Genomic DNA, 25,205 nt, shown 5'->3' on the forward strand with positions numbered 1-25,205 from the left:
AAATAAAAAGGGGGGAGTTTGTATTCTCCCCAACAACTCAATTATCTACCATTCTCTTTATTTTAATTTTTTGACTGTGGATGATGAAGGGTGCTCGCCTATTTAGCACCATACACAAATTAGGGCTCAGAGCCGAGGATGGGTTTGTTGGAGGATTTAGAAATATACTGCATCCCATCCTGAAAGAGGATTTGAAAACAAATATAACATATACCTATGGTCCCAAGCCTGTTCCTCGGTGTTGGGATGTTGATAGAGAGTTCAATCTCCACCCCACAGTTATGTGGGGAGAATGTATCACTCAAGAGCGTGATTTGTTAAAAGGTAGGAAAGACATGCGGTGGTTTAGCTATAGGCCCTCAATGAAAAATTCCACCTTTCCCAGGTATGAGTAATTGATTTAAATGCCACTGCCAGTTTTAACCAAACAGATCTTTTTGAAACCTCTCTAAAGATAAATTATACAGCTGGACTCAATATGACTACTCGATCCTCTGCTTGTGTTCTTGCCTCATCTTTCTTTGTATTGTGAATGGTACTTTGGAGGGAAATATGCTTAATTGTTCTTCCAGGATCTGCAAGCTGAATAATTGCTGGGATGGTTCTGATGGAGCTTTGATTGTTCAAGTGCCTGCTGTGATTCTTCTGCCAGTGCTGGTGTCTTAAGAACGTCAGATCATCGTTTATCGACAGCAGCAAGACTCTGTGATAACAGCTGCAATTGTTGCTGCTATTGCTGTCACTGCTACTGCAGCTACAGTTGCTGGAGCTGCCATTTTGCAGATGGCTGTGACTGCAGAGACAGGATCAGCTGTCTGGAAGGGTTAGTGAGGCCCTGCAGACACAGAATGCTCTGAACTCTCATATTAGATCTGAACTTTTAAATCTAAATCAACAAACTGCACTTTTGCAAGAACAGATAGATTCCCTTTGGCTCTTGTAACAAATGTTTTGTACGTTATACCTGCTAATGTTGTAAATGCTTCTGATATGATTAAACAGTGAAATGCATATTTGAATGGCCCTTGGAATTCCTCCTTTTTGAATTTTACCTTTCAGAAAGCTCATAATATTGTTAATATTAATAGCACATGGATCCCTGCTGTGTCTGGATCCAGTCGGTGGAATGCCATGACCCAGATTGGGGGCTGGGTCCAGTAATTGTCTGGAATGCTCTCACTTGGGCTGTTATTGCTATTGGGGTTATCTGTTTTGTGATTCTCTGCTGCTTTATGTGGCAATCCCACACAAAAAATAAATATGCTTCTGAAAAAGTTCTGGAGTAACATATATAGGTTTAGAATTCCTTTCTGACATTTATAGACTGTTTCTTGGACTCAGTTCCCTCGTGGGTAAAAACAATGATGGGCCATGCATCATTAAAAGATCAAAAGGAATGTTGCTTTTAACCTCAACACTCAGGAGGCAGAAGCAGGTGGATCGCTGTAAGTTCAAGGCCAGGCTGGGCTATTGTAAATGGAAGGCCAATCAAGTTGTAACATGAGACCCTCTCTCAAAACTAAAACAAAAACAGTGGCAGTAATAAAACTTAATATGATTGGCAGTATTGTCTGAAATAGTGTAGATGTAGCCCAGGATGTCCTAAACCTTGCAGCAATTCCCCTGACCCAGCTGGGGATCCTGAGTGCTGGGGATTGTAGGTTTGTTCTGCAACAAGTAACCATGTTGAGAGAATGAGTGTGGTAAGGGTGAACCACACTAAGCACTTTCTATTTCAGTGATTATGAATCCCCTATGACTACAGAAATGTATGTGTATTGCTTAGATTGGCAGCTCCATTTAAAAAGCTCCATTTGGCTGGGTTGTGGTGGTGCTCACCTTTAATCCCAGCAACCCAGAGGCAAAGGGAGGCAGATCTCTAAATTCGAGGCCAGTCTGGTCTACAGACCAAGTTCCAGGTCTGAGGATTTGGTCCCACTGTGACTGGGCCAGCTAAGCTGACCTGTCACTTCGGATCATCCTTCCTTAACATCTCTTGTGTGGAGATTCCAGGCATGGGCTATCTTACCCAGCTAGTGATGCATAAAATGTGACCAAAATTCAAACTACATTACCCAGATAATGCCTAACTCCATTATAATTTACTGGTGAATTCTCAAAATTGGCCTCAGGCACTAAAATTTGATGCTTCACACATCTTGTAAAGCTGTTTTCCCAGAATCAGTATCTTTAAAATGTGTATGTGTGTGTTCTTTTTCAGGGAGGCGTTTGTTGCTCCTTGGAGCACATGACGGAAGAGTGATCCACCTGGAATTATTTCTGGCAACAGGTTCTGGATCCTACCTGGTTCCTTCTGTTTGATGAATGCAACCTAATGAGAGAGAGCTGGAAGGCACTGGAGCAAGCCAGCTTTTCAAAGCTCAAGCTGCAGCATATCCAGGCTCTGCTGTCCTTGAGTTTGGTACAACCCCATGTCTGGGGGTATGCTGTGAAATAGTGGGAGGGGCACTAGGCCTGAATGGCTGCCAGGGCTCAAGGTTTTTGTTTAGATGTAAACTTCAACCTGGGAGAGGTGAAGTCCACTTCATTCTGTTAAACCATTTTCTACATTATCTCTCAAAACCAAATCAAAGCGGCTTTGAACCCCCTTCAAAGCAACCAGTGTCTCCAATCCTTTGATAATAAAGCAGTGGGGAGACTGACAGCTTGCAAACCGAATAAATCAGCTCCAGCTAAGTGAAAATTCATGTCTGACTAACAGAAAATCTTCCCCCTAGAAAATGAAATCTGAACCCACACGCTGCCCTGGTGTCTCTGCTCTGGCTTTCGCTGCCCTGTGTGCTCAAGGCCAGCAGCTTTCTGTCTTTTGGTTCAGTGTTTAACCAAATTCTGTTACACCACACAGTTTTTATGTGTGCACCATGCACCGATGCTCCAGAGTCACCATAGGACTGCTCCTGGCTACTGGCATTCTGGGGTTAATAATCTAGCATGTGCTTTGGTGAATATAATAGACTCTAGGCAGTGAAAGGGTGGCCCTTGCAGTTACGGAAAATGAGCACACCATGAAGGGGACTCTAAATGCAATCCTGCAATCTGTAAATGTAGTGGGCAAGGCCTGGGGGATTATTCTGACCAAATTCCCCTGGCACTGAACTGGGCGAGGTGGCGCATGCCTTTATTTCCAGCACCTAAGAGACAGATTTTAGTAGATCTCTGAGCTCTGTGCCAGCCTGGTTTACAGAATGAGTTCTAAGACAGTCAGGGCGACACGAAGAAAATCTTGGGGGAGGGTGGAGGAAAAAACCCACTGGTCATGGAAGGAAAGCACAGACATAATTATGTGTGCACTGAGAGCAAATCTGAAACCTCCTCACACCCAATCTCTGATATGATTAAAATAAAAAAACACCCCATCCCACCAGGACTGGACCTCTACCACACAAGAGGGTCCCAGCTCACACTTGAATGAATAAAGGTTCTTTGCTTTTGCATATGGATTTGGCTTGGTGCTGTTCTTTGGGGAACGCCACAATCTGGGTATAATATTATTCTTACTAGAATATGCTTTTAAAATATAATATGAATATTCAAAATATTTATGTTTGTATCCCTTTTTAAACAACAATATTTTTCAAATTATCCTTTTCCTATTTTGTTATTTGCAGTAAGAAAAGTAAAGGAGGAGATACTTATTTTTTATATCTACATGTTCAGAATATGATGCCATTTAAATAAGTCTGTTTATTAATAAACACTGATATATTAAGACTTTCATGTTTGGGGGATGAGAGTAGATATGAATTTGGATTTATATTATAAAAATTTTACAAGCATTTTTCAGTGGAAAGTACTGCATAGATATATAAATAGATGTATATTTGAATTTAAATGGTGTACAGGAATCTATAAGTAATTTTTAAATAGAATTCAGACTTCATTAAGAATTTAAAGACTATATCTTTCTATATACTTACTAAATAGTAGATCTTGGGATCAATAATATTACAGTAAAATCTCAAATAAGACTAAATTTAAGACATTGGAACTGGCTACTATATAAAAAAACAATCATTAATGACAGTAAACTGTCTTTCATAGTCTTTCACTTTAAAATCCAGAAGTTTCTTATATATAACATTCTATTTTATTAGTCATAATCTAAGGAAGGCATTTACCTCACAAGCAATTTCTATGATCTCAACATTCTACAATCTGAAATAAGCTTGGTACCTAATCCATTTGAATCTTGCATTTGCAACTCTATGAGTGATAATGAGAGCTCTGCACTGCCTCTATCAATTTGGGGGACTGTTTATTTACTGTTGGTGTGGTAAGATATCTGTACTTAAGATTATTTCATAAGTTTTTCTTCTAAGATTCATTTATATTAGTATTTGATTTTACTTTCGTTTTATCTTTATATTTTAAGTGCCCCTTATTTTTGACTGTTATTTTCTATTATTTGCTCATGTTTACTTATAACAAAACTTATAATTCAAGCACTAATGTTTTTCCCATTTTCATTATTTTCTATGTTTTCATCTTTATCAAATATTTTCAGATAGCAATCACATTAATCATTCACTCAGTTACTATTTTCAGGCTATGACTCTTTCTTCTCTTTGTGTCTTTCTAGTACTTAACCCTCAAAAGCAGTGGTCAACTTCCTTAACCCGCAAAAATGCCACAGTATCAACATTTAACAACATCCCATGGTTACTATCCATAGATGAAACCTGCCAAGGAGTTATCCTTAATCAGTGGTGGATATTGTCCACATTCAGCTGTTTAACTAAACTGTGAGTACGTGTATACCTTTGAGAAAATGAACTGATAATGTACACTGTTTAGTCCAGTGTCATTACTTACAGTCATTACACTATATTTTTTGTGCATTTAAGAGACAAATATTCCTTAAAACTGTTAAGAATTGCTACTGTTCATTCTAAAAAGAAAAATACCATTGCTATGGTGAATTACATTGCGGTATATAAATAGTTGGCATTGTTATGTAAACACTTTGTGGAGACTGTGTTTGAATGACTAGTTAGTGAACATTTTTCATTTAATTGTATATTATTTTATATTTTTCTATTTCATTAGGAAATATGTGAACTCTGATATTTCAAAAGAAGGAATTTTACATGGTGACAAAATCTGCCTGCATCCCCGCTTTAATCCACGTGATGGAAAATATTCAGTCAAAGGAGTCATAGGAATGATCCTCTTGGAGGTCCCAATTAAGATTAAAGACATTGTACTTCCTCAATATTACAACATCCTTAGGAAAACTTGCTTTCCCTGTGTTTACCAACGTTGCAGTGTATACCAGAACCAGAGTAAGCTAATATACTCAATCAGTTATTTCATGGTGTTCAAAGGACAATTACTTTATACGTTAAATTAATGGGAAATAAAATGGAAGGTTATGAAGTAGTACTACATATATTGTTCCAGATTATAAGAGTAAACAAACACTGTAAAAGTCAAAAGTTAATCTATGTCCAATTTAAAATGCATTTGGGCAAATATAAGCATTCGTGAAGATTAAAAACAATGAAAATTCAAAAATTTGAAGTAAAGAAATATTTAAAGAAATAGAAGTTGAAGAATTCTGAAGAGCTTGATTTAAAGATATAATTTAGATATATCTATAAAGTGTAGTGTGGGTTTTTATACCTTTCAGTATTCCTTTGTTGCTTCTCAACTTCTATGTAGGGTTTAGACCTCTTGAGCATTCTGTCACCCACATTAGTGTATCTGTTTCTTTTGCATAGTTTAACTCATGTACAGACAGTCAAGGAAAGTTGAAGGAAAAAGTATTTTCAAAAAATACCAAATAGCAAGCTCTCACCAGAAAGGAAATTTCTTTGTCACAGAGGGATAGAAGGCAGGAAATAAGATGCAAACATGAGAGGGTTAGGTAAAGGGAGACAGAAACAAGGAAAAGTAGGCAGAGATATTTGTTTCAGAGTAACAAAGAACTCCTCTGATTAGAAATTTGACAGATGTACCTCATAGAAAAACAATTTAGAAAAATGGGGGAATATGAATGTTGATAAAGTGTTCAATTTTGAATTAGCATGCTAATTAAGAGACCCTAAGAGGACTTTTGGTTGCTGAACTTCTGTATTTTTACAGTTGGAGGCTGGTTGTCAGTCTCAAAAGAAGGAAGTGGGCAATTAAGAAAATGGACCTTGGTGACTGGCTTTAGAAATGTAATATAATGGTTTATATCAAGACAGAGAAAACTCAAGCAAAGGATAAGGCCTATCAGAGCCATTCATACCATGCTGAAGCTAGTCTGAATCTTCTCACTCATTACCCTGAGTATTTATGGATATATCTCCTGATATTAGTAGGGGATACTGGCACAAAGCAAGCTCCCTATTACCCTGGCTCTAGTAAGTTTTCTGGAAATGATCATCAGAAATGTGTTCATAACAACAGCAAATAAACAAGTAAAATTTTCAGTGATGAGTAAACAATTATATAGGAACAAAACTATTTAGTGTAATATTGTGCAAATATTTCATTTTTCTATTTTCTTTTAATATGTTTCAATGTATTGTTAAGCTGTGAGTAAAATGGCAAAAACTGTAAACAAAAGAAAAGAAATATGATATCAAATCCCGAAGAGACCGAATAACCTATTTATTTCATCTTGTGTTGTTTGCTTCTTTAGAACACACTAAATTCAAGAACAATGTGAAGAAGCTGTCAGTAAAATTTCTGGACATTTCATTCTGTCTCCATCAACATAATCACATGCCTAAAAGTAATAACCTATGTATTTGGAATCATCAAAAAGAAGATTGCTGGGTACTTAATGTAAAACTAACAATTTCAGTTATGTTGAAATACATGAAATATGTACAATATGTGATATATAGGGAACACTATGTGATTTTTTCGACTAATAATCTGAAGATTTTAGATTATATGAAATTTTAACATCATAGTTACTTTATGATTCAAGAATATGAGTATATAAATAGAACATTAGAAAAAGAGGTAAAATTAAAGATAAAATTATAAACGAATACACATTAACGTGCATATTTAAAAGATAACTTTATTTCAAATATTATTACCAAATAAATATTTAATATTTTATTGAAAATGAATAGTTAATAAAACAACTTAAATGACATGCATTTGTTGATTATAATATTTTTTAGTAAATTGCTCTATATTCACAAGTTTGTGTTGTTTTCATTATTAGTGATTAACACATTTTCTTTAACTATTTTTGCATACACAATGTGATTTTCATTTTCTGTTCATGTTTTGATAACTCTTGTGAGGTAGAATTTATGGAAAATGTAATTTAGTCAATTTATTGGATAGAAGTTTTATAACTCATCAATAAATGTCATTCTTACCTATAAGTGTAAATGTGTGAAAAACAAATATTTCTCACAGTTTGTAAGATAATATATGTTTATATTTTGTATATTAACTATGTGTTCAGTGCGTATTTCATATCTTTATGTGAATTTTCTTGTGTTCTCATTCAGATACAGCAAGGTAGCCCTGTTCTTTGTACCTTTGGCAGTCATTGGGAATTGGTAGGACTCGTCAGTGAATCCTCAATGGCATGTGAAAATCCTATTCTTGTCATCAAGACAGCCCCATATCTGCCATGGATCAGAAGGCTTATCAACATGAATGTGAAGCTGCTGGATCCTATTTTTTCTTCACTTTGCAGTTCTTATCCTGGAGTAGAACATGATCATAGTAATGATATAAACCATGCTAATATTTCCTATGATGGATTATCTCTCCAGTCATTGAGTAGATTAATTACTTCCTCACAGAACAGACAGCGAAGAAATCCTCCTCCAGTATTTTATATTTCATATAACAAAGACTCCTTTCCAGGCAGTAGACAGTTATATTTTCAAGGTGATCATCTCTCGTCAGCCAGTAAATTTCCAATGGCACATCCCTGGACAACTGTTTTCCAAATTTTGAGTACTTCTAAACAAGATGTTTTCTGCAGTAATCACGTATCTAATCATTTTGAGTGCATAATTCCTTCTGAGACCCAGATCCCCAAAGTAACCTATACATCATCTTACTTTCCTCAAAGAAATGTGCTCATATATCAAAATGGAATTATTGCTAGTTTATTGAGACAATGGGCTGACCTGATAGATGCTGAAACAGTATTTCATACTATGTCCATCAATTCAGTTACATCAATGATTTTATTTTCAAAGCAAATTGATGGATTCCAAGGCGTTACTGAAATTTATTCTCTCAACTCTCAAACTAAACCTAGCAATTTTCCTTTTCTTCATCAGTTTGTACATGGACCTTGGCTGCATATTTCTCCTGACATTGGATCTTGGACGCAGATACATACTATGTCATATGGGACAGAAACAGTAATGTGGACCCCATTTCATAAAGAGATTACCCAAATCCAAACATATTATATTGCAGAAAAATTAAGTACTGGTACATACCTAGTAACTTATAGTCTTTATCCATGGGATTCTTTATTAGTTAATAAAATTGAAATGTTGACTCATTCTATAGTCAATGACTATGGATCCCAGTACTCTTCATTAACTCCTAAATTGGGTCCATACTTCTATAATTTAGCGAGGTCCCAAATAACCACCACAAAATTGGATGGATACGTGATTTCTCCTGCGCCTATGAGGATTCTACATTCCTCTACACTTATTATTTCTTCTTCTTTGTCTCTATCTAAAAGCCTTGATTTTATGTCTTGGAGCCATTACAAACCAAGTTATGTCATAAGTTCAAGTCAGCTGGATGCAAATAGTCTATTGAGTAAGCATGAAGATACTATAATCAAACCACTGAAACAGACTGAAAATACAGCATGGCCTTTGTTCCATTCTAATAACATTAGACCTCTCATTTATTCTAAAAGTAATATTATCCATCCCTGGGCCCAAACTGAGTCAGACCCACTAAAATTATGGACACTTTCAGAAACTGAGTCAGCAAAATATTTGCATACACTAAAAGCTGATAAAGTAAGACTGTGGCTAGAGATTAAGCCTGAAATAATAAAACCCCAAATGTTTCATAAATCTGAAATTGACAGTCCAAGAATCAAGACTAGAGAAACTAAAATTAAATATTGGATGAAGTCAAGAATACATACAATTAAATCACCAGTCCCAAAAGAAACCGAAACAGTTGTGTCATGGAATCAAGCTGAAGCTGGTGCAGTTAGTTATTGGTACTGGCCTAAGCCTGATCACACATTGCTAAATACCTTAATAAATGTTAATTCTCTCAACCTCTTTACTTATCTTCAAGTTGATTTACCTAGTTCTTGGATGGAGTCCATTGGAAATATTGAACACAGGAAAAAAACTGAACTATTTTTACTTAGGCCTTGGGTACATTCTCAAAGTCATAACATCATACATCAGACAAAACCTGAAGATAATAATGTAGCTTTGTTTCAGGCACAAACAAGAAGGATCTGGAGCCATTATGAATCTCCAGTAAACCATTACTTGTCTAAGATGAAAGATGAAAAAATGTTACCTATGCATCAATCACAAATGGATACATTCAAAACTTGGATTCAGAGAAAGTTACAGATAACACCGTCTTGGATGAAGCATGAAGATGATAAAGCTATATTTTTTACTCAAATTCAAGAAACTAATGATAAACAATCATTTCACAATAAAAAGGAAACTGTCTTAAAACAGACACAGCCATTAACTCAATTATCTCAGAAATGGATATTATCTGCACCTGAACTACATAGTCTCTGGAAACCAGCTATGACTGATAAATTAAGAAACTCTGTATATCATGAATTTGATACAGTTAAGTCACTGAATGAGTTAAATGTTGGTATAATTAAACCAAGAGTATACAAGGAAGCCAGACCATTAAAACAGTGGATGCAGGCTGAGTATGTAAAAGTAAATCCACACAAATCATCTAAAGCTGACATAGTCATGGTTTGGAGTCAAGCTAAAACTCCAGTAGTAACTGACTGGTTGAATTTATTAGAAGATACAGCCACAACATCAATAAATTCTCAATTTCAAAAACTAAAGGACTTGACACAATCTAAAAATAATAGAGCCACAAGGTGGATCCAAACTGAAGCACCAATACCAAGTCCCTGGATGTTGCCTGGGGTGTATACTCTTACTTCATGGACTACAGGTGAATCATCAAACATAATCCCCTTGGCAGAACATTTAATTTATACTGTGCAATTGTGGACACAAAATAAACCAACAAAAAACTCCAGAAGTATAACTGACACACTCACTTATTGGTCCCAAACAAAAATATCAGCAACAAGTCTCAGAAGGAAACCTCTAAGAAGTAAAACCAAGCCAAGGCCAACGACCCAGCCTAATGGAAGAAATAGCTTGGGACTTTCTGAATCTTATTTAACTTCATTGTGGACTAAAGATCATTTTCCAACATTAAATTATTCAGTAGAGTTTCAGAGTAAAATAGGTACAGTTTGGGTCCCAGATGCATATTCTACACCAAATCTATGGAAACAAATTGAAGTAGATAGGACACAATTGACTTATACTGAATTGCCACTGGAAACTTTGTGGACACATCAAGTACCTGATACAGCAATTTTTAATTTTACTAATTCTCCATCAATTAATTTGATGAATCCTGACTATGATGTAATAACAACATGGTCCAAGGCTAAAACACAATCAATAAATCCTTGGAATCCATCAGGTACAGTCACACCCTGGACTGTGTATGGAGCTTTAGTAAACAATGTGTGGTCACAAACTAAATCTGATATGAACAGTCCACAGTTTCAGAATGCGTTTACTGAAAGAAGTCTATGGACTCGGGCTAAAGTTATCTCAGAACTAGCACAAAATAATAATGAAACTATAAATAGGTGGACCCAGATTATTAATGATTTTAAAAAAACATGGAAGAATGATGCATTACTAGCACTCACTTCCTTCACAGGGATGGAAACTCATATTTTTACACCATTCATTCAAACTGAGTCTCCAACAACACATCCATGGACACAGCATGGATCTGATAGAGTCACTTTATGGAATCAACCTATATATCAAACATGGAGTCAAGGGACAGGAAGTATGCCTCCCACAGAAACAATGTGGCTGAATAGTAATTCTCCATTTGTAAATTTATGGCTTCAACAAATATCTGATAGACTTATACTGTCATGGCCCCATGTTCAATCCCCATCATTAAACCTGCAGTCACAGTCTGTAACTTATACAGCCGTATCACAGTTGATTCAAGCTGAATATGCACCATTAAGTTTGTGGAGAAAACCTGAAACTGATGTAATCATAGCACCATGGCCTCAACCTGAATTATCAAATCAGGAAACTCAGACTTTGTCTGGTACAAAATTACAGCCATGGTCTGAGCCTGAATTGATACCAAAGTATCAATGGACAATAACAGTAACTCATAGACTCATACCACAATGGTCCCAGGATTTGTCTTCTACAATAAATATGAGGTCACCACTAATATTTGATACACTCCTAATATCTACAACACCATGGCCACTGAAGCAAACACTGGAAACAAACCTAAGAACACTGCCTGTATATGAGAAAAAGACAACAGCTGGTTTCCAGAGTGAATATTCAATATCAAATACATTAATATTGTCTATGACCAATAAAGTCATATTACATTGGTCCCATTCTAAGGTTCTACCAGCTTATCTATGGAGATGGCCTATATCTGATACAATGATGCAATCCTGGACCCAAGATGAATATTCTGTAAAAAATCAATGGTCAGAGTTTTTGTTTAATGCAATTACATCATCATTGTCTTTGGATAATTACCCAGCAACAATGCTGTCTAGACAACTTATATCTGATGCATTTGTCCTGTCAAGAATACAGGTTGTATCTCCCAAAGTAAATCTATTTGGACTCCGGTTACCTGATTCAATCATACTTTCTTGGTCCCAATCTATCTACTCATCAGTAAATAGTGTCGGATACTCTGGACCTGATAAAATTGTACCATTGTGGCCAAAGGTTAAATATTCACAAACAAATAAGAAGACATCATCTGTATCTGATATAATTATGCCACATTTGTTTCATGAAGTAACTTGGGAAGGAAACAGATGGCCATGGAATTACCATGATAGAGTGACACCAACTTGGACACAGATAGGATCCCCAAAATTAAGTCTGTGGTCACTGATAGATCCTAATAGAGAGTCTTCAAATGTATCTCCTTCAAGAAATATATTATCTAGTCATTCAGCCATTATAATTGCAAAATCATGGCCCCATACCAGGTCTCCAATATTTAGTATATGGTTACTTGGGGTATCTGTTACTATTTCACTATTACATCAGACTGAGTCTACAGCTGGAAATATTTGGTCATTTCCATTATCTGATACAATCACAACAATGTTGACTCATTCTGGATCTCTGCCAGTGCACCTATGGACAGTGCTTCCATCTAATAATATTCCTTCCACATGGCCTCATCCTGAACCAGCAAAACTATGGACATTACCTATATTTAATAGAAACAAACCAGCTTTGTTCCAGACTGAATCTAAAAAACTAAATACACAAGCACTGTTTGTGTCCAATACATACATACAGTCATGGGACCTATCTAAATACCAAACACTCATTCCTGGGACAAGGATAATTGCTCATGTATTATCACGATGGACCACGTCTGGAATTCTAATTGTAAATTCTTGGACCGAGCCAGCATCTTACACAACTCAGAACTATGTTCTAACCCCAGAAGTCAAACACTGGACTCACCTAATATCTGATCCTGTTTTATTAAGGAACCAAGCCACATCACCTACAACAAAGTTTTGGAAAAAATATGGAGCTGATGCATTCACTGAGTGGGACATTTCACAATTCACAAATATAAAACATCCAACACAGTCTTTTCCTAATATACTCAAGCATGTAGAAATTTCAACAACAGATCCCTTGACAAAGGTTGAAACAGATATCTCACAGATGTTCCAACCTAATTCTAGTAACAGAAGTATCTGGTCACAAATTTTAGAAAATACAGTAACATCATTGCTTCAGAGTGTTTCTCTAATATCTATTCCTTGGACAAAATTTCAATCTAATACAATCAGAATGAAGAATCAGTCAGAGTCTTCAGTATTAACTTATTGGACACAGTCTATTTCTGATCAAGTTTTACCATGGTCTCAAACCCTGTCAGAAGCAGAAAACCCAACACTTGTTATGAGAGGTACAGAAACACCATGGAAATTTCCCAAAGTTGTGTTACTAAAATACTGGAATCAATCTACAACAAATATTATCTCTCAATGGATAACAGACAAGTCTTCTGAAATTCATGTATTCCCAACAGTTGTATTTGATAAAGTCATTCTTTTTGATCATGCAGTAAATCCATTATTAAGTCAATGGACAGAGACTGAAGCTGATGCAGTCAGAGAAGCCAAGTATTTTAACAAATATGTCCTGACAAATTCTCACCATAAAATAGTCACAAAATGGGGCCCAAGTGAATTTTCAGATAAAATGATCTGGACAGCCCCTGAAACTGGCACAGCTGTGGGATGGCAACAGGGCAAATCTACATCTTTTAGTCCAAGAACGGAATATATAGCTAAAGTAGTAAAAGTGAGAATGCAAACTGAATCCTCAGCCATAAATCATTTTGCAAAATTAGTAGTCAGTACACTGACAACACAGACTCAAGGAGAACTCACAACAAAAAATATTGATATGCAACATGTATTTGATAAAATCACATTTATAGCAGAACCTAAATATCCATTACCACACAGTTGGATCCAGAAAGAAAATGTACCATTCAATACAAAAGAAACGTCAGAAAATCATTGGGTGCAACCTGCAACTGAAACTGTCAGATTGTGCATATACACAGTGTATTCAACACTTAATTACTTGCTACAGACACAAAAATTAGTTACAGGATGGTTTCAAGCTGATCCCCAGAAAAGAAAAAATCACTGGGATAAGGCTAAATTATCAAATATCATACATTTTACGCAAAATGAATATCTATCTACATATCCATGTATAAATGATAAAATATACAAATTCATGCCTGGGACTCAAATTCAATACATACCAGAATATCACTGGTCAGAAGCTACAGATTCAAAAGTAGTGTCTTGGAGTGAGACTGACTCATTCCTAACAAATATATGGAAAGAGGCCATGTTTTCAAAAGTCATATACTGGAACCAATTTCACTCTCTATCAGTTAATCCATCAACAAGAAAAAGGGCTTCAGTACTCATTCAGAGGGAATTTCCAACAGAAGATACCTGGATAGACAGTTCTACTCCAAATGACATTCATTGGATTCAGGAAGAATCTTCATTAGAACAGTCCGAGACAGTGTCTCTAACTTCAATTGCTATTAATTGGAGACATTTTGAGCTTATACCAGTAGTTCCCTGGACAAAATCTATAGATCTTAGATATCCACTAACAAACAAATTGATGTTGTCTTCATATAATCATATCATTTGGACCCATCCCAAATCCTTACATGTAAATATACCAATGAGTCCTCTTTCTAAAACACTGACACCATTGGCATTGGATGAAAATAATTTAAAAAATCACTGGACAGAGTCTGAGTTTGAAAATCTCATAACATTGACCAAGGTTTTATCTGTATCAGAAAAGCTATTGACAGAAGATCTTTTTTATACACTTTCACCCTGGACAAAATTTTTATTTTCATCAGAAATTACTTCCATGCACTCTAATTTTGATGCAATCACACCAAGGGCCTTGGCAAAAATTTCAGCAGTAATTTCAACATGCATATTGTCTGATAATCATATATGTATATCTTGGAACCATAATGAGTTTCTAAAATCTAAACTAAAAATGTCTACTAGTTCAATAGTAAAACAGAACTTCCAAAGTGAATCTCCTTTAGATCTTTTGGAACCAAAAGTAAGTTCTAGATTTACAGCATGGAGACTAGATGAATTGTTACTACAAACTGATGTTACAATTATACTATCCACAACTGTTGCACAGACCCAAACGGAGTCTCTGGGAAGTGAAATATGGCCAGAAATTGTAACAAACAATAAGACATCATTGAACTCAACTGAATTTACACCCATATATTTTTATATGCACAACAATATTGATAAAAGCACAATTTTAACAGTGGTTGAAATTGAGGGGAAAAATGTTTTAACTGTGTCTACTATCAATATTTTTAGAATTTCAATGCAAGCACAACCTTATGCTACCAAACAATCAAGTCAAACTGCACAGACATTGGTTCCATTGGTCTCTACAGAAACTGTAGACAGAAATACATGGTCTTTTTCTGAATTAGGATCTCTCTTATCTTGGAGTGTGCCTGTTCCTTCAGCAGATATTCTCTTGTATCATACTGAATATCACATCCGTGGAAGTTGGTTTAAAACTAGTGTTGAAAGAAAAAGACCTTGGGTACAGCCATATTATCAAACAATCAGTATCTATACTTCATTAATGATTAGCACAGTAGAATCCTGTGTCCAACATAAAATGGGCAGAAAATCATGGATGAATTCTGCAACTGGACTGTTTAATGACAGAACCCAGTGTGAAACAGAAAATGTAAGACTTGGGAATGTTCTTAAAAATAATACAGTAAGGCCATGGTTCCATGAAGAAGCTACCACAGACCATACCTGGTTCCATTCGATAACTAATACAGTAATAGTATTGACCCAGACTGAATATCAAGAAATTGGACTTTGGACTGTGTCTGTCTCTGATATTCTATCATCAAAAGCTGAAATAGAACCACAGACATCCTTGTACATTTATGACAATAATGCTGTCTCATATTGGTTCCCAATTCCAAATAGTTTAAGTCAAAGAATTAAAATCGAGCCTGGAACTGTTACCCCCTGGATTCAGAAAGAATGGCAAATAGTTCACCGATGGAATAGACTTGAAACAAAAGTGGTGAAAAGTGGGTACAATTTTGAAGCAAGTACATCTCAAATAATTTTGACCTATTCTAAATCTGGTGAAATTATACCTTGGACCCAACCTGAATCTCCACTGGTTAGGAGATGGCCTGAAGATGCTATAGTCACACTTTGGACACTGACTAAAAGTGATGAAAATATGCCATTGTCACAACTGTTACAGCATAATTTTGGTGGAATTAAACCTTGGATTCAGCATATAGCTCTTACTGAAACTCTGGAAACCATTCTCTGGACTCATTCTGATACAGTACTATCAAATGCATTGCAGACTGATGTAGATGACATACTTTGGTCATTGACTCAAGGGGATGCAATCAGGCAGTTGTCACAAGTGGAATATGAAGCTAAACAATCTTTGACAGGGCCTGATATTGATGTAATCATCCCTTGGATTCAGCATAAAGATTCTTCTGAAACTGTAGAAGTTATTCCCTGGACTCATTCTGATCCAGTGATATCAGACTCAATGCAAACTCAAATAGATTTTTGGTCCCAGAACCAAATTGATTCTATCAGGCAGTGGTCACAAGTAGAATATAAAGCTAAACAGTCTTTGGCACAGCCTAATGTTGGTATTTTCAACCCTAGCATTCAATATAAAGCGTCACCCGAATCTCTAGAAATCATTCCCTGGACTCATTCTGATATAATATCACACATATTACAGACTCAAATAGATTCCATACTGTGGACACTGACTCAAACTGATTTTGATAAACTATGGTCACAAGTGGAATATGAAAATGTACAATCTTCAGTACATCAGAATGTTGGCTTAATTCACTCATGGATTCAGCATAAAGATTCTACTGAAACTGTAGATATCTTTTCCTGGACTTATTCTCATAGAGTAATATCATACTCATTACAGACTCAAATAGATTTACTTAGATTATGGAACAAGTCTCAACCGATGACAGCCCGAATTTGGAATCCAACTTCAGAACAAATAGTAAAACCAGATGCCCTGACCGCAGTTTTTACAATTTCACCATCATTTCAGGTTCAAGGTAATACAACTACTTCTTGGATTTTATGTGCTTCTCAAAGAGTGAATTTCTGGACTCACCATGCAGGCACATAGTTGAGCACTGGAGAAAAGGAGGTGCCACTACAAATCACCCTAAAATATACCATAAGAACCAGATATCTAGGTCAGGGTCCATAGAACCAGTTAAATCTTTGGGGTCTAAATTCATTTCATATTTATACTTAGATTATCACAAGCTTTTTAATAATTTCATATTTTTGTTTTTTAAATTCACAGTTAAGTTGCTGTCATATATGTGGGTTAATGTATATATCTATCTATATCTATATATACTTATATCTCTATCTCTAGCTTTATCTCTCTCTCTCTATATATATATATACACACATATATATATGCACTCATATATGCATCTTAATACCAAATATGCTAGAGACTGGGATCAACTTGAAAAAAATTCAGTCACATTGAAATCACAGTTTCTGTCTCAAATGGTCAAATTATTCTACTTGAAAGTGGAATACCTACATTTAGTAACACATCTAAGAACAAGAAACACCACAAACTGAAACAAAAACTTAATAACATTAGCATCTGTATCAAGCCTGAAACAGAAATGTTGTGATCCAGCACACACTTCAAATTTGAGACAGGATCATTATTATTTTCTTTCCTGTAATTGAGATAGGTGGAATCAGACATTTGGCATTTGCTATAAACTTGTGTGCTTATTGTCTGTATAACTTCAGAAAAGTTTCACTTTACTAACACAGATAGCTTCTACGCAAAACAGGAAGAAAAGCAACTCCCCTCAACTTAACAAGCTCACTAATCTTATATTTATAAGCAGAATATTTCAGGTGAAAACTGGTTGTTAGAGATTTGATAGCAAATAAAAAATTATCTATACACAGAATACTTGAAATTTTATATGCCTCTCTTAGCTGTCTCTTTCTAGACTTTTTATTTTTATTCACTATATTGTCCCATCTCTCAGTACTGTTTACCTGTATTCACAAACTTCACTTCATTCACTTTTTCTTTAATTTGAAATTTTTTGTCTTTTCTTTCTGCTTGGAGTATCCAATTTTATTTCCCTCAAACTCTTCTAATATTTTACTCCAGTGGTTATAGTCCCCAATATTATATAATGCACCGCTATTTATCCTAAATTGTATGTGTCCATTCTTTTCCAGAAATGCTTTTAAGTGAAGAACCTACCCCGATATTGCCACCTCAATCTGATCTACAAGATAAGCATTCACTGGAACCATTATCAACAACAGAATCAAAACTCAACATTTCCTTGTCTGAATGTCACCTGAGTATGATATGGAATGATAATCTCCAAACACTGTGGCTCTTCAAGACAGCTGTTGTTTCTCATGACTCCACAGGCAAGTTATAGCATGTTGAAATTATTAACTTTAGATGACAGTCTCTTCATCTAGACTAGGCAAAAACTTTCTGAGTTCCAAGATACCATAATTTCTTCAACACTGTAATTCACTCAGATTTCTTTCAAAGAGTATTCCTGTTCCTGAGGGTGAAAACTATTATTGATTGTGAGTGTGAAAACAAATCTTGATAAAACTTTTGGAAGGGATTGTAGTGTTTTAGTAAATTAGTGAGCTTTTCTTCTAATATCCATGATTTTACTAGCACTGAATATGATTAGTTAGGTCGATTTTTAAAAACAGGTGTGGTTTCCCTCATTTTAAGCAGGCCTCAATTCCAATAAAAGAGATATGAAACCACCAATTTTGGCATGAAAGTATAATAGTGTTTCAAAACTACACAGTGGTTGACAATGAGTTATGATTCCACTTGAGGAATTAATAAGCATAATTGACATTTTTAGGGAATGTACAAAGATATTCTGTCTTCATATAATGAAATTTGCAATAACTTAGTCACATATATACTCATATTTAATCAAAGTTAAATGTGTCAAATGCCTAGACATTCTTTTCTTAACTATGAAAATAAAAAGTAAGTAAATTCTAACAGGAGAAAAGACTAATTCTACCAATCTTATTGTACTATCTAGAATGTGGTATACGCCCTGGCCTTGTTCCCCACTGTCCCGACTGTTGGGAAGCTGAAATAGGTGAATTCCCATGGATGGTTTCTGTGCAGCTCTCTTACTCCCACTTCTGTGCTGGTTCTATTCTTAATGAAATGTGGGTCCTCACTTCTGCCCGATGTGCCAATTTTATGTAAGTCTCACAAGATACTTTTAAAATTAAGATATATCACACATTGATGTAAATTTGAGAATGTTGGTAGATACGTTCTTTTAAAATATAGTTTCGTCAGTATTCATATTTTCCTAATTCAACCTTGTTCTGTTCCTTCACTCTAACTGTGATCAATTTTCTTATCTCATATGAAAGCATTCCCCCTGGATAGTTGAGAACAATTTTTGACTTTGGTTTTCAAGCTTATTGCATTCTAGCTTATATTTTTGCCTTATATTTTTACAAGATTGCTCTCTATTTTATCAGGATACTTTCAATATTCTCATAAATATATCTATAAGTTGTGAAAGTTATTATAATTTTATATTATTTAACTTATAAAATTGTGGTAGGTGCTAATTTCAAATCAAATATTAGAGTTTTTCCATTTTGCATTGTTTCCATTTAAGGCTGTCTTGGGTACTTGTCTTGTATGGGTTATGGTATGTGCTTAATGCTAATATAAATGACTAGAATGAACAGAATCTACGTGAAATTGAAATATCTCTAAAATCAGAGATAAGAGATTTGAAAACAATATAATATTTTAGTGTACACTTGCCATTTCATGTAATCAATGTGACATCTAGGTTACTTTTCATTGAAAAGTAGAAATAATAAAACTCTTGATAAATTTTCCTCTAGAAAACGGTCAGAATCTCTGGCTTTAGTCCAAGTGGGTCTGATTGATCTTCAGGATCCTACACAAGGTGAAACTGTTGGTATCCAGCGTTCTGTGCCATACTTAGGTCCCTGGGGACCTTTAGGACCAGGCCTATTCTTCCTGAAGGAGCCAATACATTTTCAACCTTTGGTGCTTCCTATTTGCCTGGAAGAAAGTCAAGAACAAGAAAGACACATACAACTATATGACTGCTGGTTACCTAGCTGGTCCCTCATGAGAGGTAAGTAGTAATGATGAAGACAGTGGAATATGATCATAGAATTTTCTTTTTATCATTTGAGGTTGAATCTGTTTAATATATTTCATATTTGTTTTGATTTCTCTGTATCACAATAACCTTAAGGAGAAAAAAAATTTCTCTATGATTTTTATCAGGAAGTCCTGGTATCTTGCAAAAAAGGCACCTCAGCATCATGCAAGTCAGCACCTGTTCTAAATTTTGGCCTCAACTGAATGAGTTCACTTTCTGTATAAAGGCCAAGAAAGCTATGGGGGAATCTGGCTGTAAGGTGAGAAATAGAAGAATGGACTCTAAAGACATAAGAAATACCATTTTAAAGTAAATGTTATCTATTATCATCTTTCAGTTTGTCAACTAATGTTTTATTCTCAATTTTTTGTAGGGTGATCTTGGGGCACCTTTGGTTTGTCATCTAAAACAAAAAGACACATGGATGCAGGTGGGAATTTTAATTCAATTTGATGAACATTGCACAAAGCCCTATGTCTTCAGTCAAGTTAGACCTTTCGTTTTCTGGCTCCAGAGAGTTACACAGCCCAGTCATGCTCCCTGGTCTAATCAAAGAACTGTGATTACCTCTCTTTCCAATACCCTGTCAGTATCTAACAGGAAAGATTTAACTTTTACGTCACCTTCTGCTACTGTTCATTCACACTTCATCTCTCTGCCACACCCTCAAGGTAAGATTAAAGTGTATTTAAAGAAGGTAAAGAAATTTTCTATCTCTGAAAATTTTATTATTTTTCTAATATCTGCAGATTCAAGATTTCTTTGGTCTTTGTATGTGTAGTTTATATCTAATGCATTGTTCTGCTATTGTAATGTCATTGTAAAATGCTTATGGTACTGATTATACTTTATATAATTATAATAATTGACTACTCTGAGACCCAGAACATTAGATACTTTCTTACATTTTAAAAGGTAATGAGCAGCACAGACATTGATAATTTAATATATAGCTGAGTTTTTATTAGTATACAAATTCCCCATTTAGAAGGTAGAATCATTTTCAATTTGGATACTTTGGCTTAACTGATAGGGAACATTAACTTCATTGGTTCCTGAGCAGACAACTCTGTAATTCTGATTTTGATTGTCATCTTTTCCCCTTCAGTTTTCTGAAATATATCACAGTTTCATAAATGGCAATTTAACATTACTTGCTTAAGGTAGAATATACACTAATGCTGCATAGAATCTAGAACTAGTATAACATTTGATTTCAATATGATTCCATAATTTTATTGAGTATTTTTAAAACACAAATGAAGTTTTTCTATTTATTTGTTGAAATATAACACTTAAAATTTTTCCTAGAGAACTCATTGAAATATAACCTAGAGATAATAGTTATTCTTCCAGTTTTGTCATCACTTGTGTGGTGTTTTATGACATATAAATTATCTTCATAATTTTCTATTAATCTCCATTAATTTGGCATAGAGAAATTTCTGTGACTAAGATTCTAATACACAAGGATATTGGTATCATCATGCATGCAATTCTTCCTTAATAATATATTTGCTATTAAATTACAATTTTAAATTATCTGGCTCCATTAATATTTGTATGTTATGGTCTTCTTTCCAAGATGTTCTTTCATTTCATAGAATGCTATAAAACTAAACATTTTTATTTCCTACAAAGGGGTAAAATAAAATATAAACAGAAGTTGTAAAATAACATAAAATGGTTTCCAATATTTGCTCAAACAAGGAAGTAGGAAATATAAGAAGATAATTCCTTTGTGAGGAAAAAAATCTTTCTATCTAAAGATTGAGGAAACTCTCATTTCCAAAACAAATTTTACAGTGCTAGTTGTTTGCGAAGAGACATATAAAATGAAAACCTTTAAAAAGAGGCCCAACTAACATTTCCACCAAATTTAACCTCTCTTTATTTTATATTTCCTTTTCCATGTAGCTTTAGCAGATCATATTTCTGTGCAATATTCTATGCCATGGCAAGCTATAATCTTCGGTTGTGGCAATCAGATCTGCAGTGGCTCCATTATTAGTAGCTACTGGGTTCTTACTGCTGCCCACTGTGTGAGAAACATGTAAGTTTATGTCACATCTTTTCTCCTACAATATTTTGTATTTCCTCAAGTATGTTGAGACTTTCTTATGAAAAATTTATCCTCTAGAATTTTTGTCCATTTCTCTTGTTCTCATGATACCTTGCTTCTGTGACAACAGAATATTATCTCAGTATGTTAGTTGAATTATATATGTATTTTAAAACTTCTAATGAAGATACCATATATACCCTCATTTCTTTTGTAGGATTCTCTCTCTCTCTCTCTCTCTCTTTCTCTCTCTCTCTCTCTCTCTCTTTCTCCAAAGAATGAAATGAACACAAAATCAAGTGATATTGTTTTTAAAGGTGTAAGTTTTATACAGAATTCATTTAAAAATTTTCTATCTACCATATAGGAATCCTGAAGACACTCTTGTGATACTAGGTCTTAGACATCCCAAAAAACCTCTGAGAGTTGTTAAGGTGACTACTATTTTACTGCATGAAAGATTCCGGTTAGTAACTCAGGCTGCAAGAAATGACCTAGCTCTGGTGCTTCTTCGAGAAGGCCAGAGTTCTATTCATATAATGGCACCTTTAGGCAGCATAAAGAATTTGAACACTTCAGAATGCTGGCTTTCTGGACCCCAAATTCTTAAACAAGGTTAGTGCACATATTATTTCATTTGTCAGGATAGGATCAATTTTCTTTTGAACCTGGATTTTAGTGTTACACTTAAGGAAGAACTGTAATTACAATAGTTTAAGCTATTAACCTGTGCAAATTATAGACTTACTCACAGATATATATTTTGTATATAGTAGTCTTTGTAAGAAAGCGTGGATAATAAGGTATTGTTACTTCAGCATATGAAGGTTAAAAAATGGCATATATAATAATATGTTGTACTTTTATCTCAAATTTTGTTGCTTCATGAATATTTACATATATGAGATTTTTATTCTTCATCTATTTTTCTAGGATATGTATTTGAAAATCTAGATATGTTACAGATACAAGTGATGGGAGCATCCAAATGTGCCTATCTCTATCCAGACATAGGAAGTTCTACGGTTTGCTACACTGCACAAGCTGGTGTTCCTGTAATAAGCATAGTAAGTATATAAGCTTTACATTGCTTTTTTAATCTACCAGAAAATAGAAGGTATAAACATAGGAGATCTACATTTCTGTTTAGCAATATTTCTTTCTTTAATGCTCTCTGAGTCCATCCATTTCTACTTCTTTTATTGAAAAGGACAACACTGTAGCGGAAGGCTCAAATATATTGTCTGTTCTGATTTTGCATATATTTTAGAAAAAATATTCTTTTCTGAATCAAAATAGCACATGCCTACTTTATGAACATTTCTATTACTATTTAGGAAGTCTAAGAGTAAATAATCACTTTGCATAGCAACTTACCTGTCTTTTACTTTACAGGAGTCAGTGAGTCCTGGAAGTGCTGTTATATGCAGACCACTATATGGAAATCGCAAATGGAGACAAATAGGTTTCACTAGTCTCAAGAATCTAGCTACCATAGTTGCTCCACACTTTTCCTGGATCTTGTCCTCAACAGCAAAGTCAGGCTATCCCTTAGATCCGGCACTCGTTCCTTGGGTAGAAAATTCCAGTTCCTCTAGACTTGTGAAACATCCAACCACATTGCTACTTTCCATCATAATGATTATTTCAGCGAAAAGGGTTTTTATTTTGTAATGCACTGATTACATCACTGTGTTCAAACCTGCTGAACAAATATACCAGAAAATGTAGAAAATAGTTCTGACTTAATGTTTTATAGTACCTCCCAAAATAGTTTTAATAAAGAGTATTTCGCTAAACGATGACTTCTTTTTTCCTTTTTTATACCATTTCCAATGATGTTTGATTAATTCTACTATTTTATAAAATAAGTTTCTTAATCCAATTTATGTGTATTCTATGTACAATCATGGGTTCCCCAGGAATATTATAATATAATTGATCCCTTTAAATATATACCCCACTGTGAGCTAGCTAACATAGTTGCTGAGAAACAAATTTAAGTCACACAAAATAAACACTGATATCTTCTATGGTATCTCTCTTTCCCCTCACCTGTATCTTAATTACATGTTTGCATTTAAATGTTCACATAAATGCAGGTGTACATGAAGGCGAGTAGAGAGTTCTTGATCCACTGGATCATAAATAATAGTTAATTAAAAACCACTGTTTAAAAGCCTTGTTAAGAGAATCAAGCACTTTTAAGCACTGAGTCAACTCTCCCCATGTACTAACTCTTAATTTAATAAATTGAACATATATTTAGCATAAAAAGCATGACAACTCTTGGCTTATTATTATGCTCTTTTTAAAAAAATGAATGATGTATTCATTATGTTTAAGTTTGTTAGTTATAAACAATGTGCACCATTCTTTCCTCCCAGTGTATTGCTAACTATATTATTTATTAATATTGGTAAAAAATAGTTTATAAACACTAAATTTGGAATTAAACATGTTCAGTCTAAACACAATGTTGCTTTTATTAAGTAAAATTCAAGATAATAGCATCGTTTATTAGCCAGGGTAGAACCAAGCCTTAGGTCTTTAGAATATTTTGCATCATAGATGAGAGGGAACTTCTAACTCTATGCAGAATATGAACAAGAAACACTCAAGGATTATTATTGAGATCATCACCATCTTTCTAATGCCAACATGTAGTTCATTTCCCATTTTTAGTGTATTTCTCGTCTTTTCTGAAAAAAAAAATCCCATAGCATCTGAGGATCATTGTTCTTCAATGCAACTGTTGATGTCATTTACCTGATAAAAATCAAAAGTAAACAAAACAAAAGCTGACTATCCCTACAATGGTATTGTAGTTACACAGCTGCAGGAAAATAATAAAATTTAATCCCCACTGCTCCTAGACCTGAGAAGATGTTATTCCTCGGTTTCAAAGCTACATCTATTCTACTCCACAACTCTAATCAGGTTTTTATTCTTCAATTGAGTTTGTGAGAAATTATCTCTTGATCTGAGTGGAGCTGAT

General features: G+C 34.7%; 1 protein-coding gene across 1 annotated transcript; it reads left to right on the forward strand.

Annotated features, from left to right (window-relative positions):
- Positions 1 to 83: 83 nt before the first annotated feature.
- Positions 84 to 23,315, forward strand: LOC146889232 (uncharacterized). Its single transcript, XM_087903040.1, has 12 exons — positions 84 to 324; positions 668 to 823; positions 4,601 to 4,653; positions 7,485 to 16,989; positions 18,167 to 18,367; positions 19,021 to 19,189; positions 19,856 to 20,115; positions 20,271 to 20,404; positions 20,519 to 20,816; positions 22,063 to 22,198; positions 22,575 to 22,822; positions 23,141 to 23,315. The coding sequence occupies exons 1-12, from the start codon at positions 84 to 86 to the stop codon at positions 23,284 to 23,286; spliced, it is 11,547 nt and encodes a 3,848-aa protein (XP_087759166.1). The 3' UTR covers positions 23,287 to 23,315.
- The last annotated feature ends 1,890 nt before the right edge of the window (positions 23,316 to 25,205 follow it).

This window comes from Myodes glareolus, chromosome X (genome assembly GCF_982192425.1).
Source record: "Myodes glareolus chromosome X, mMyoGla1.1, whole genome shotgun sequence".
Classification (NCBI taxonomy): domain Eukaryota; kingdom Metazoa; phylum Chordata; class Mammalia; order Rodentia; family Cricetidae; genus Myodes; species Myodes glareolus.

Bases quoted from the DNA above. Each gene is read 5' to 3' on its own strand.
- LOC146889232 (XM_087903040.1), top strand. From the start codon at position 84: ATGAAGGGTGCTCGCCTATTTAGCACCATACACAAATTAGGGCTCAGA. The intron at 325-667 runs GTAGGAAAGACA...TGGTGTCTTAAG, and splicing joins AGAGCGTGATTTGTTAAAAG to AACGTCAGATCATCGTTTAT. The intron at 22,823-23,140 runs GTTAGTGCACAT...CTATTTTTCTAG, and splicing joins ACCCCAAATTCTTAAACAAG to GATATGTATTTGAAAATCTA.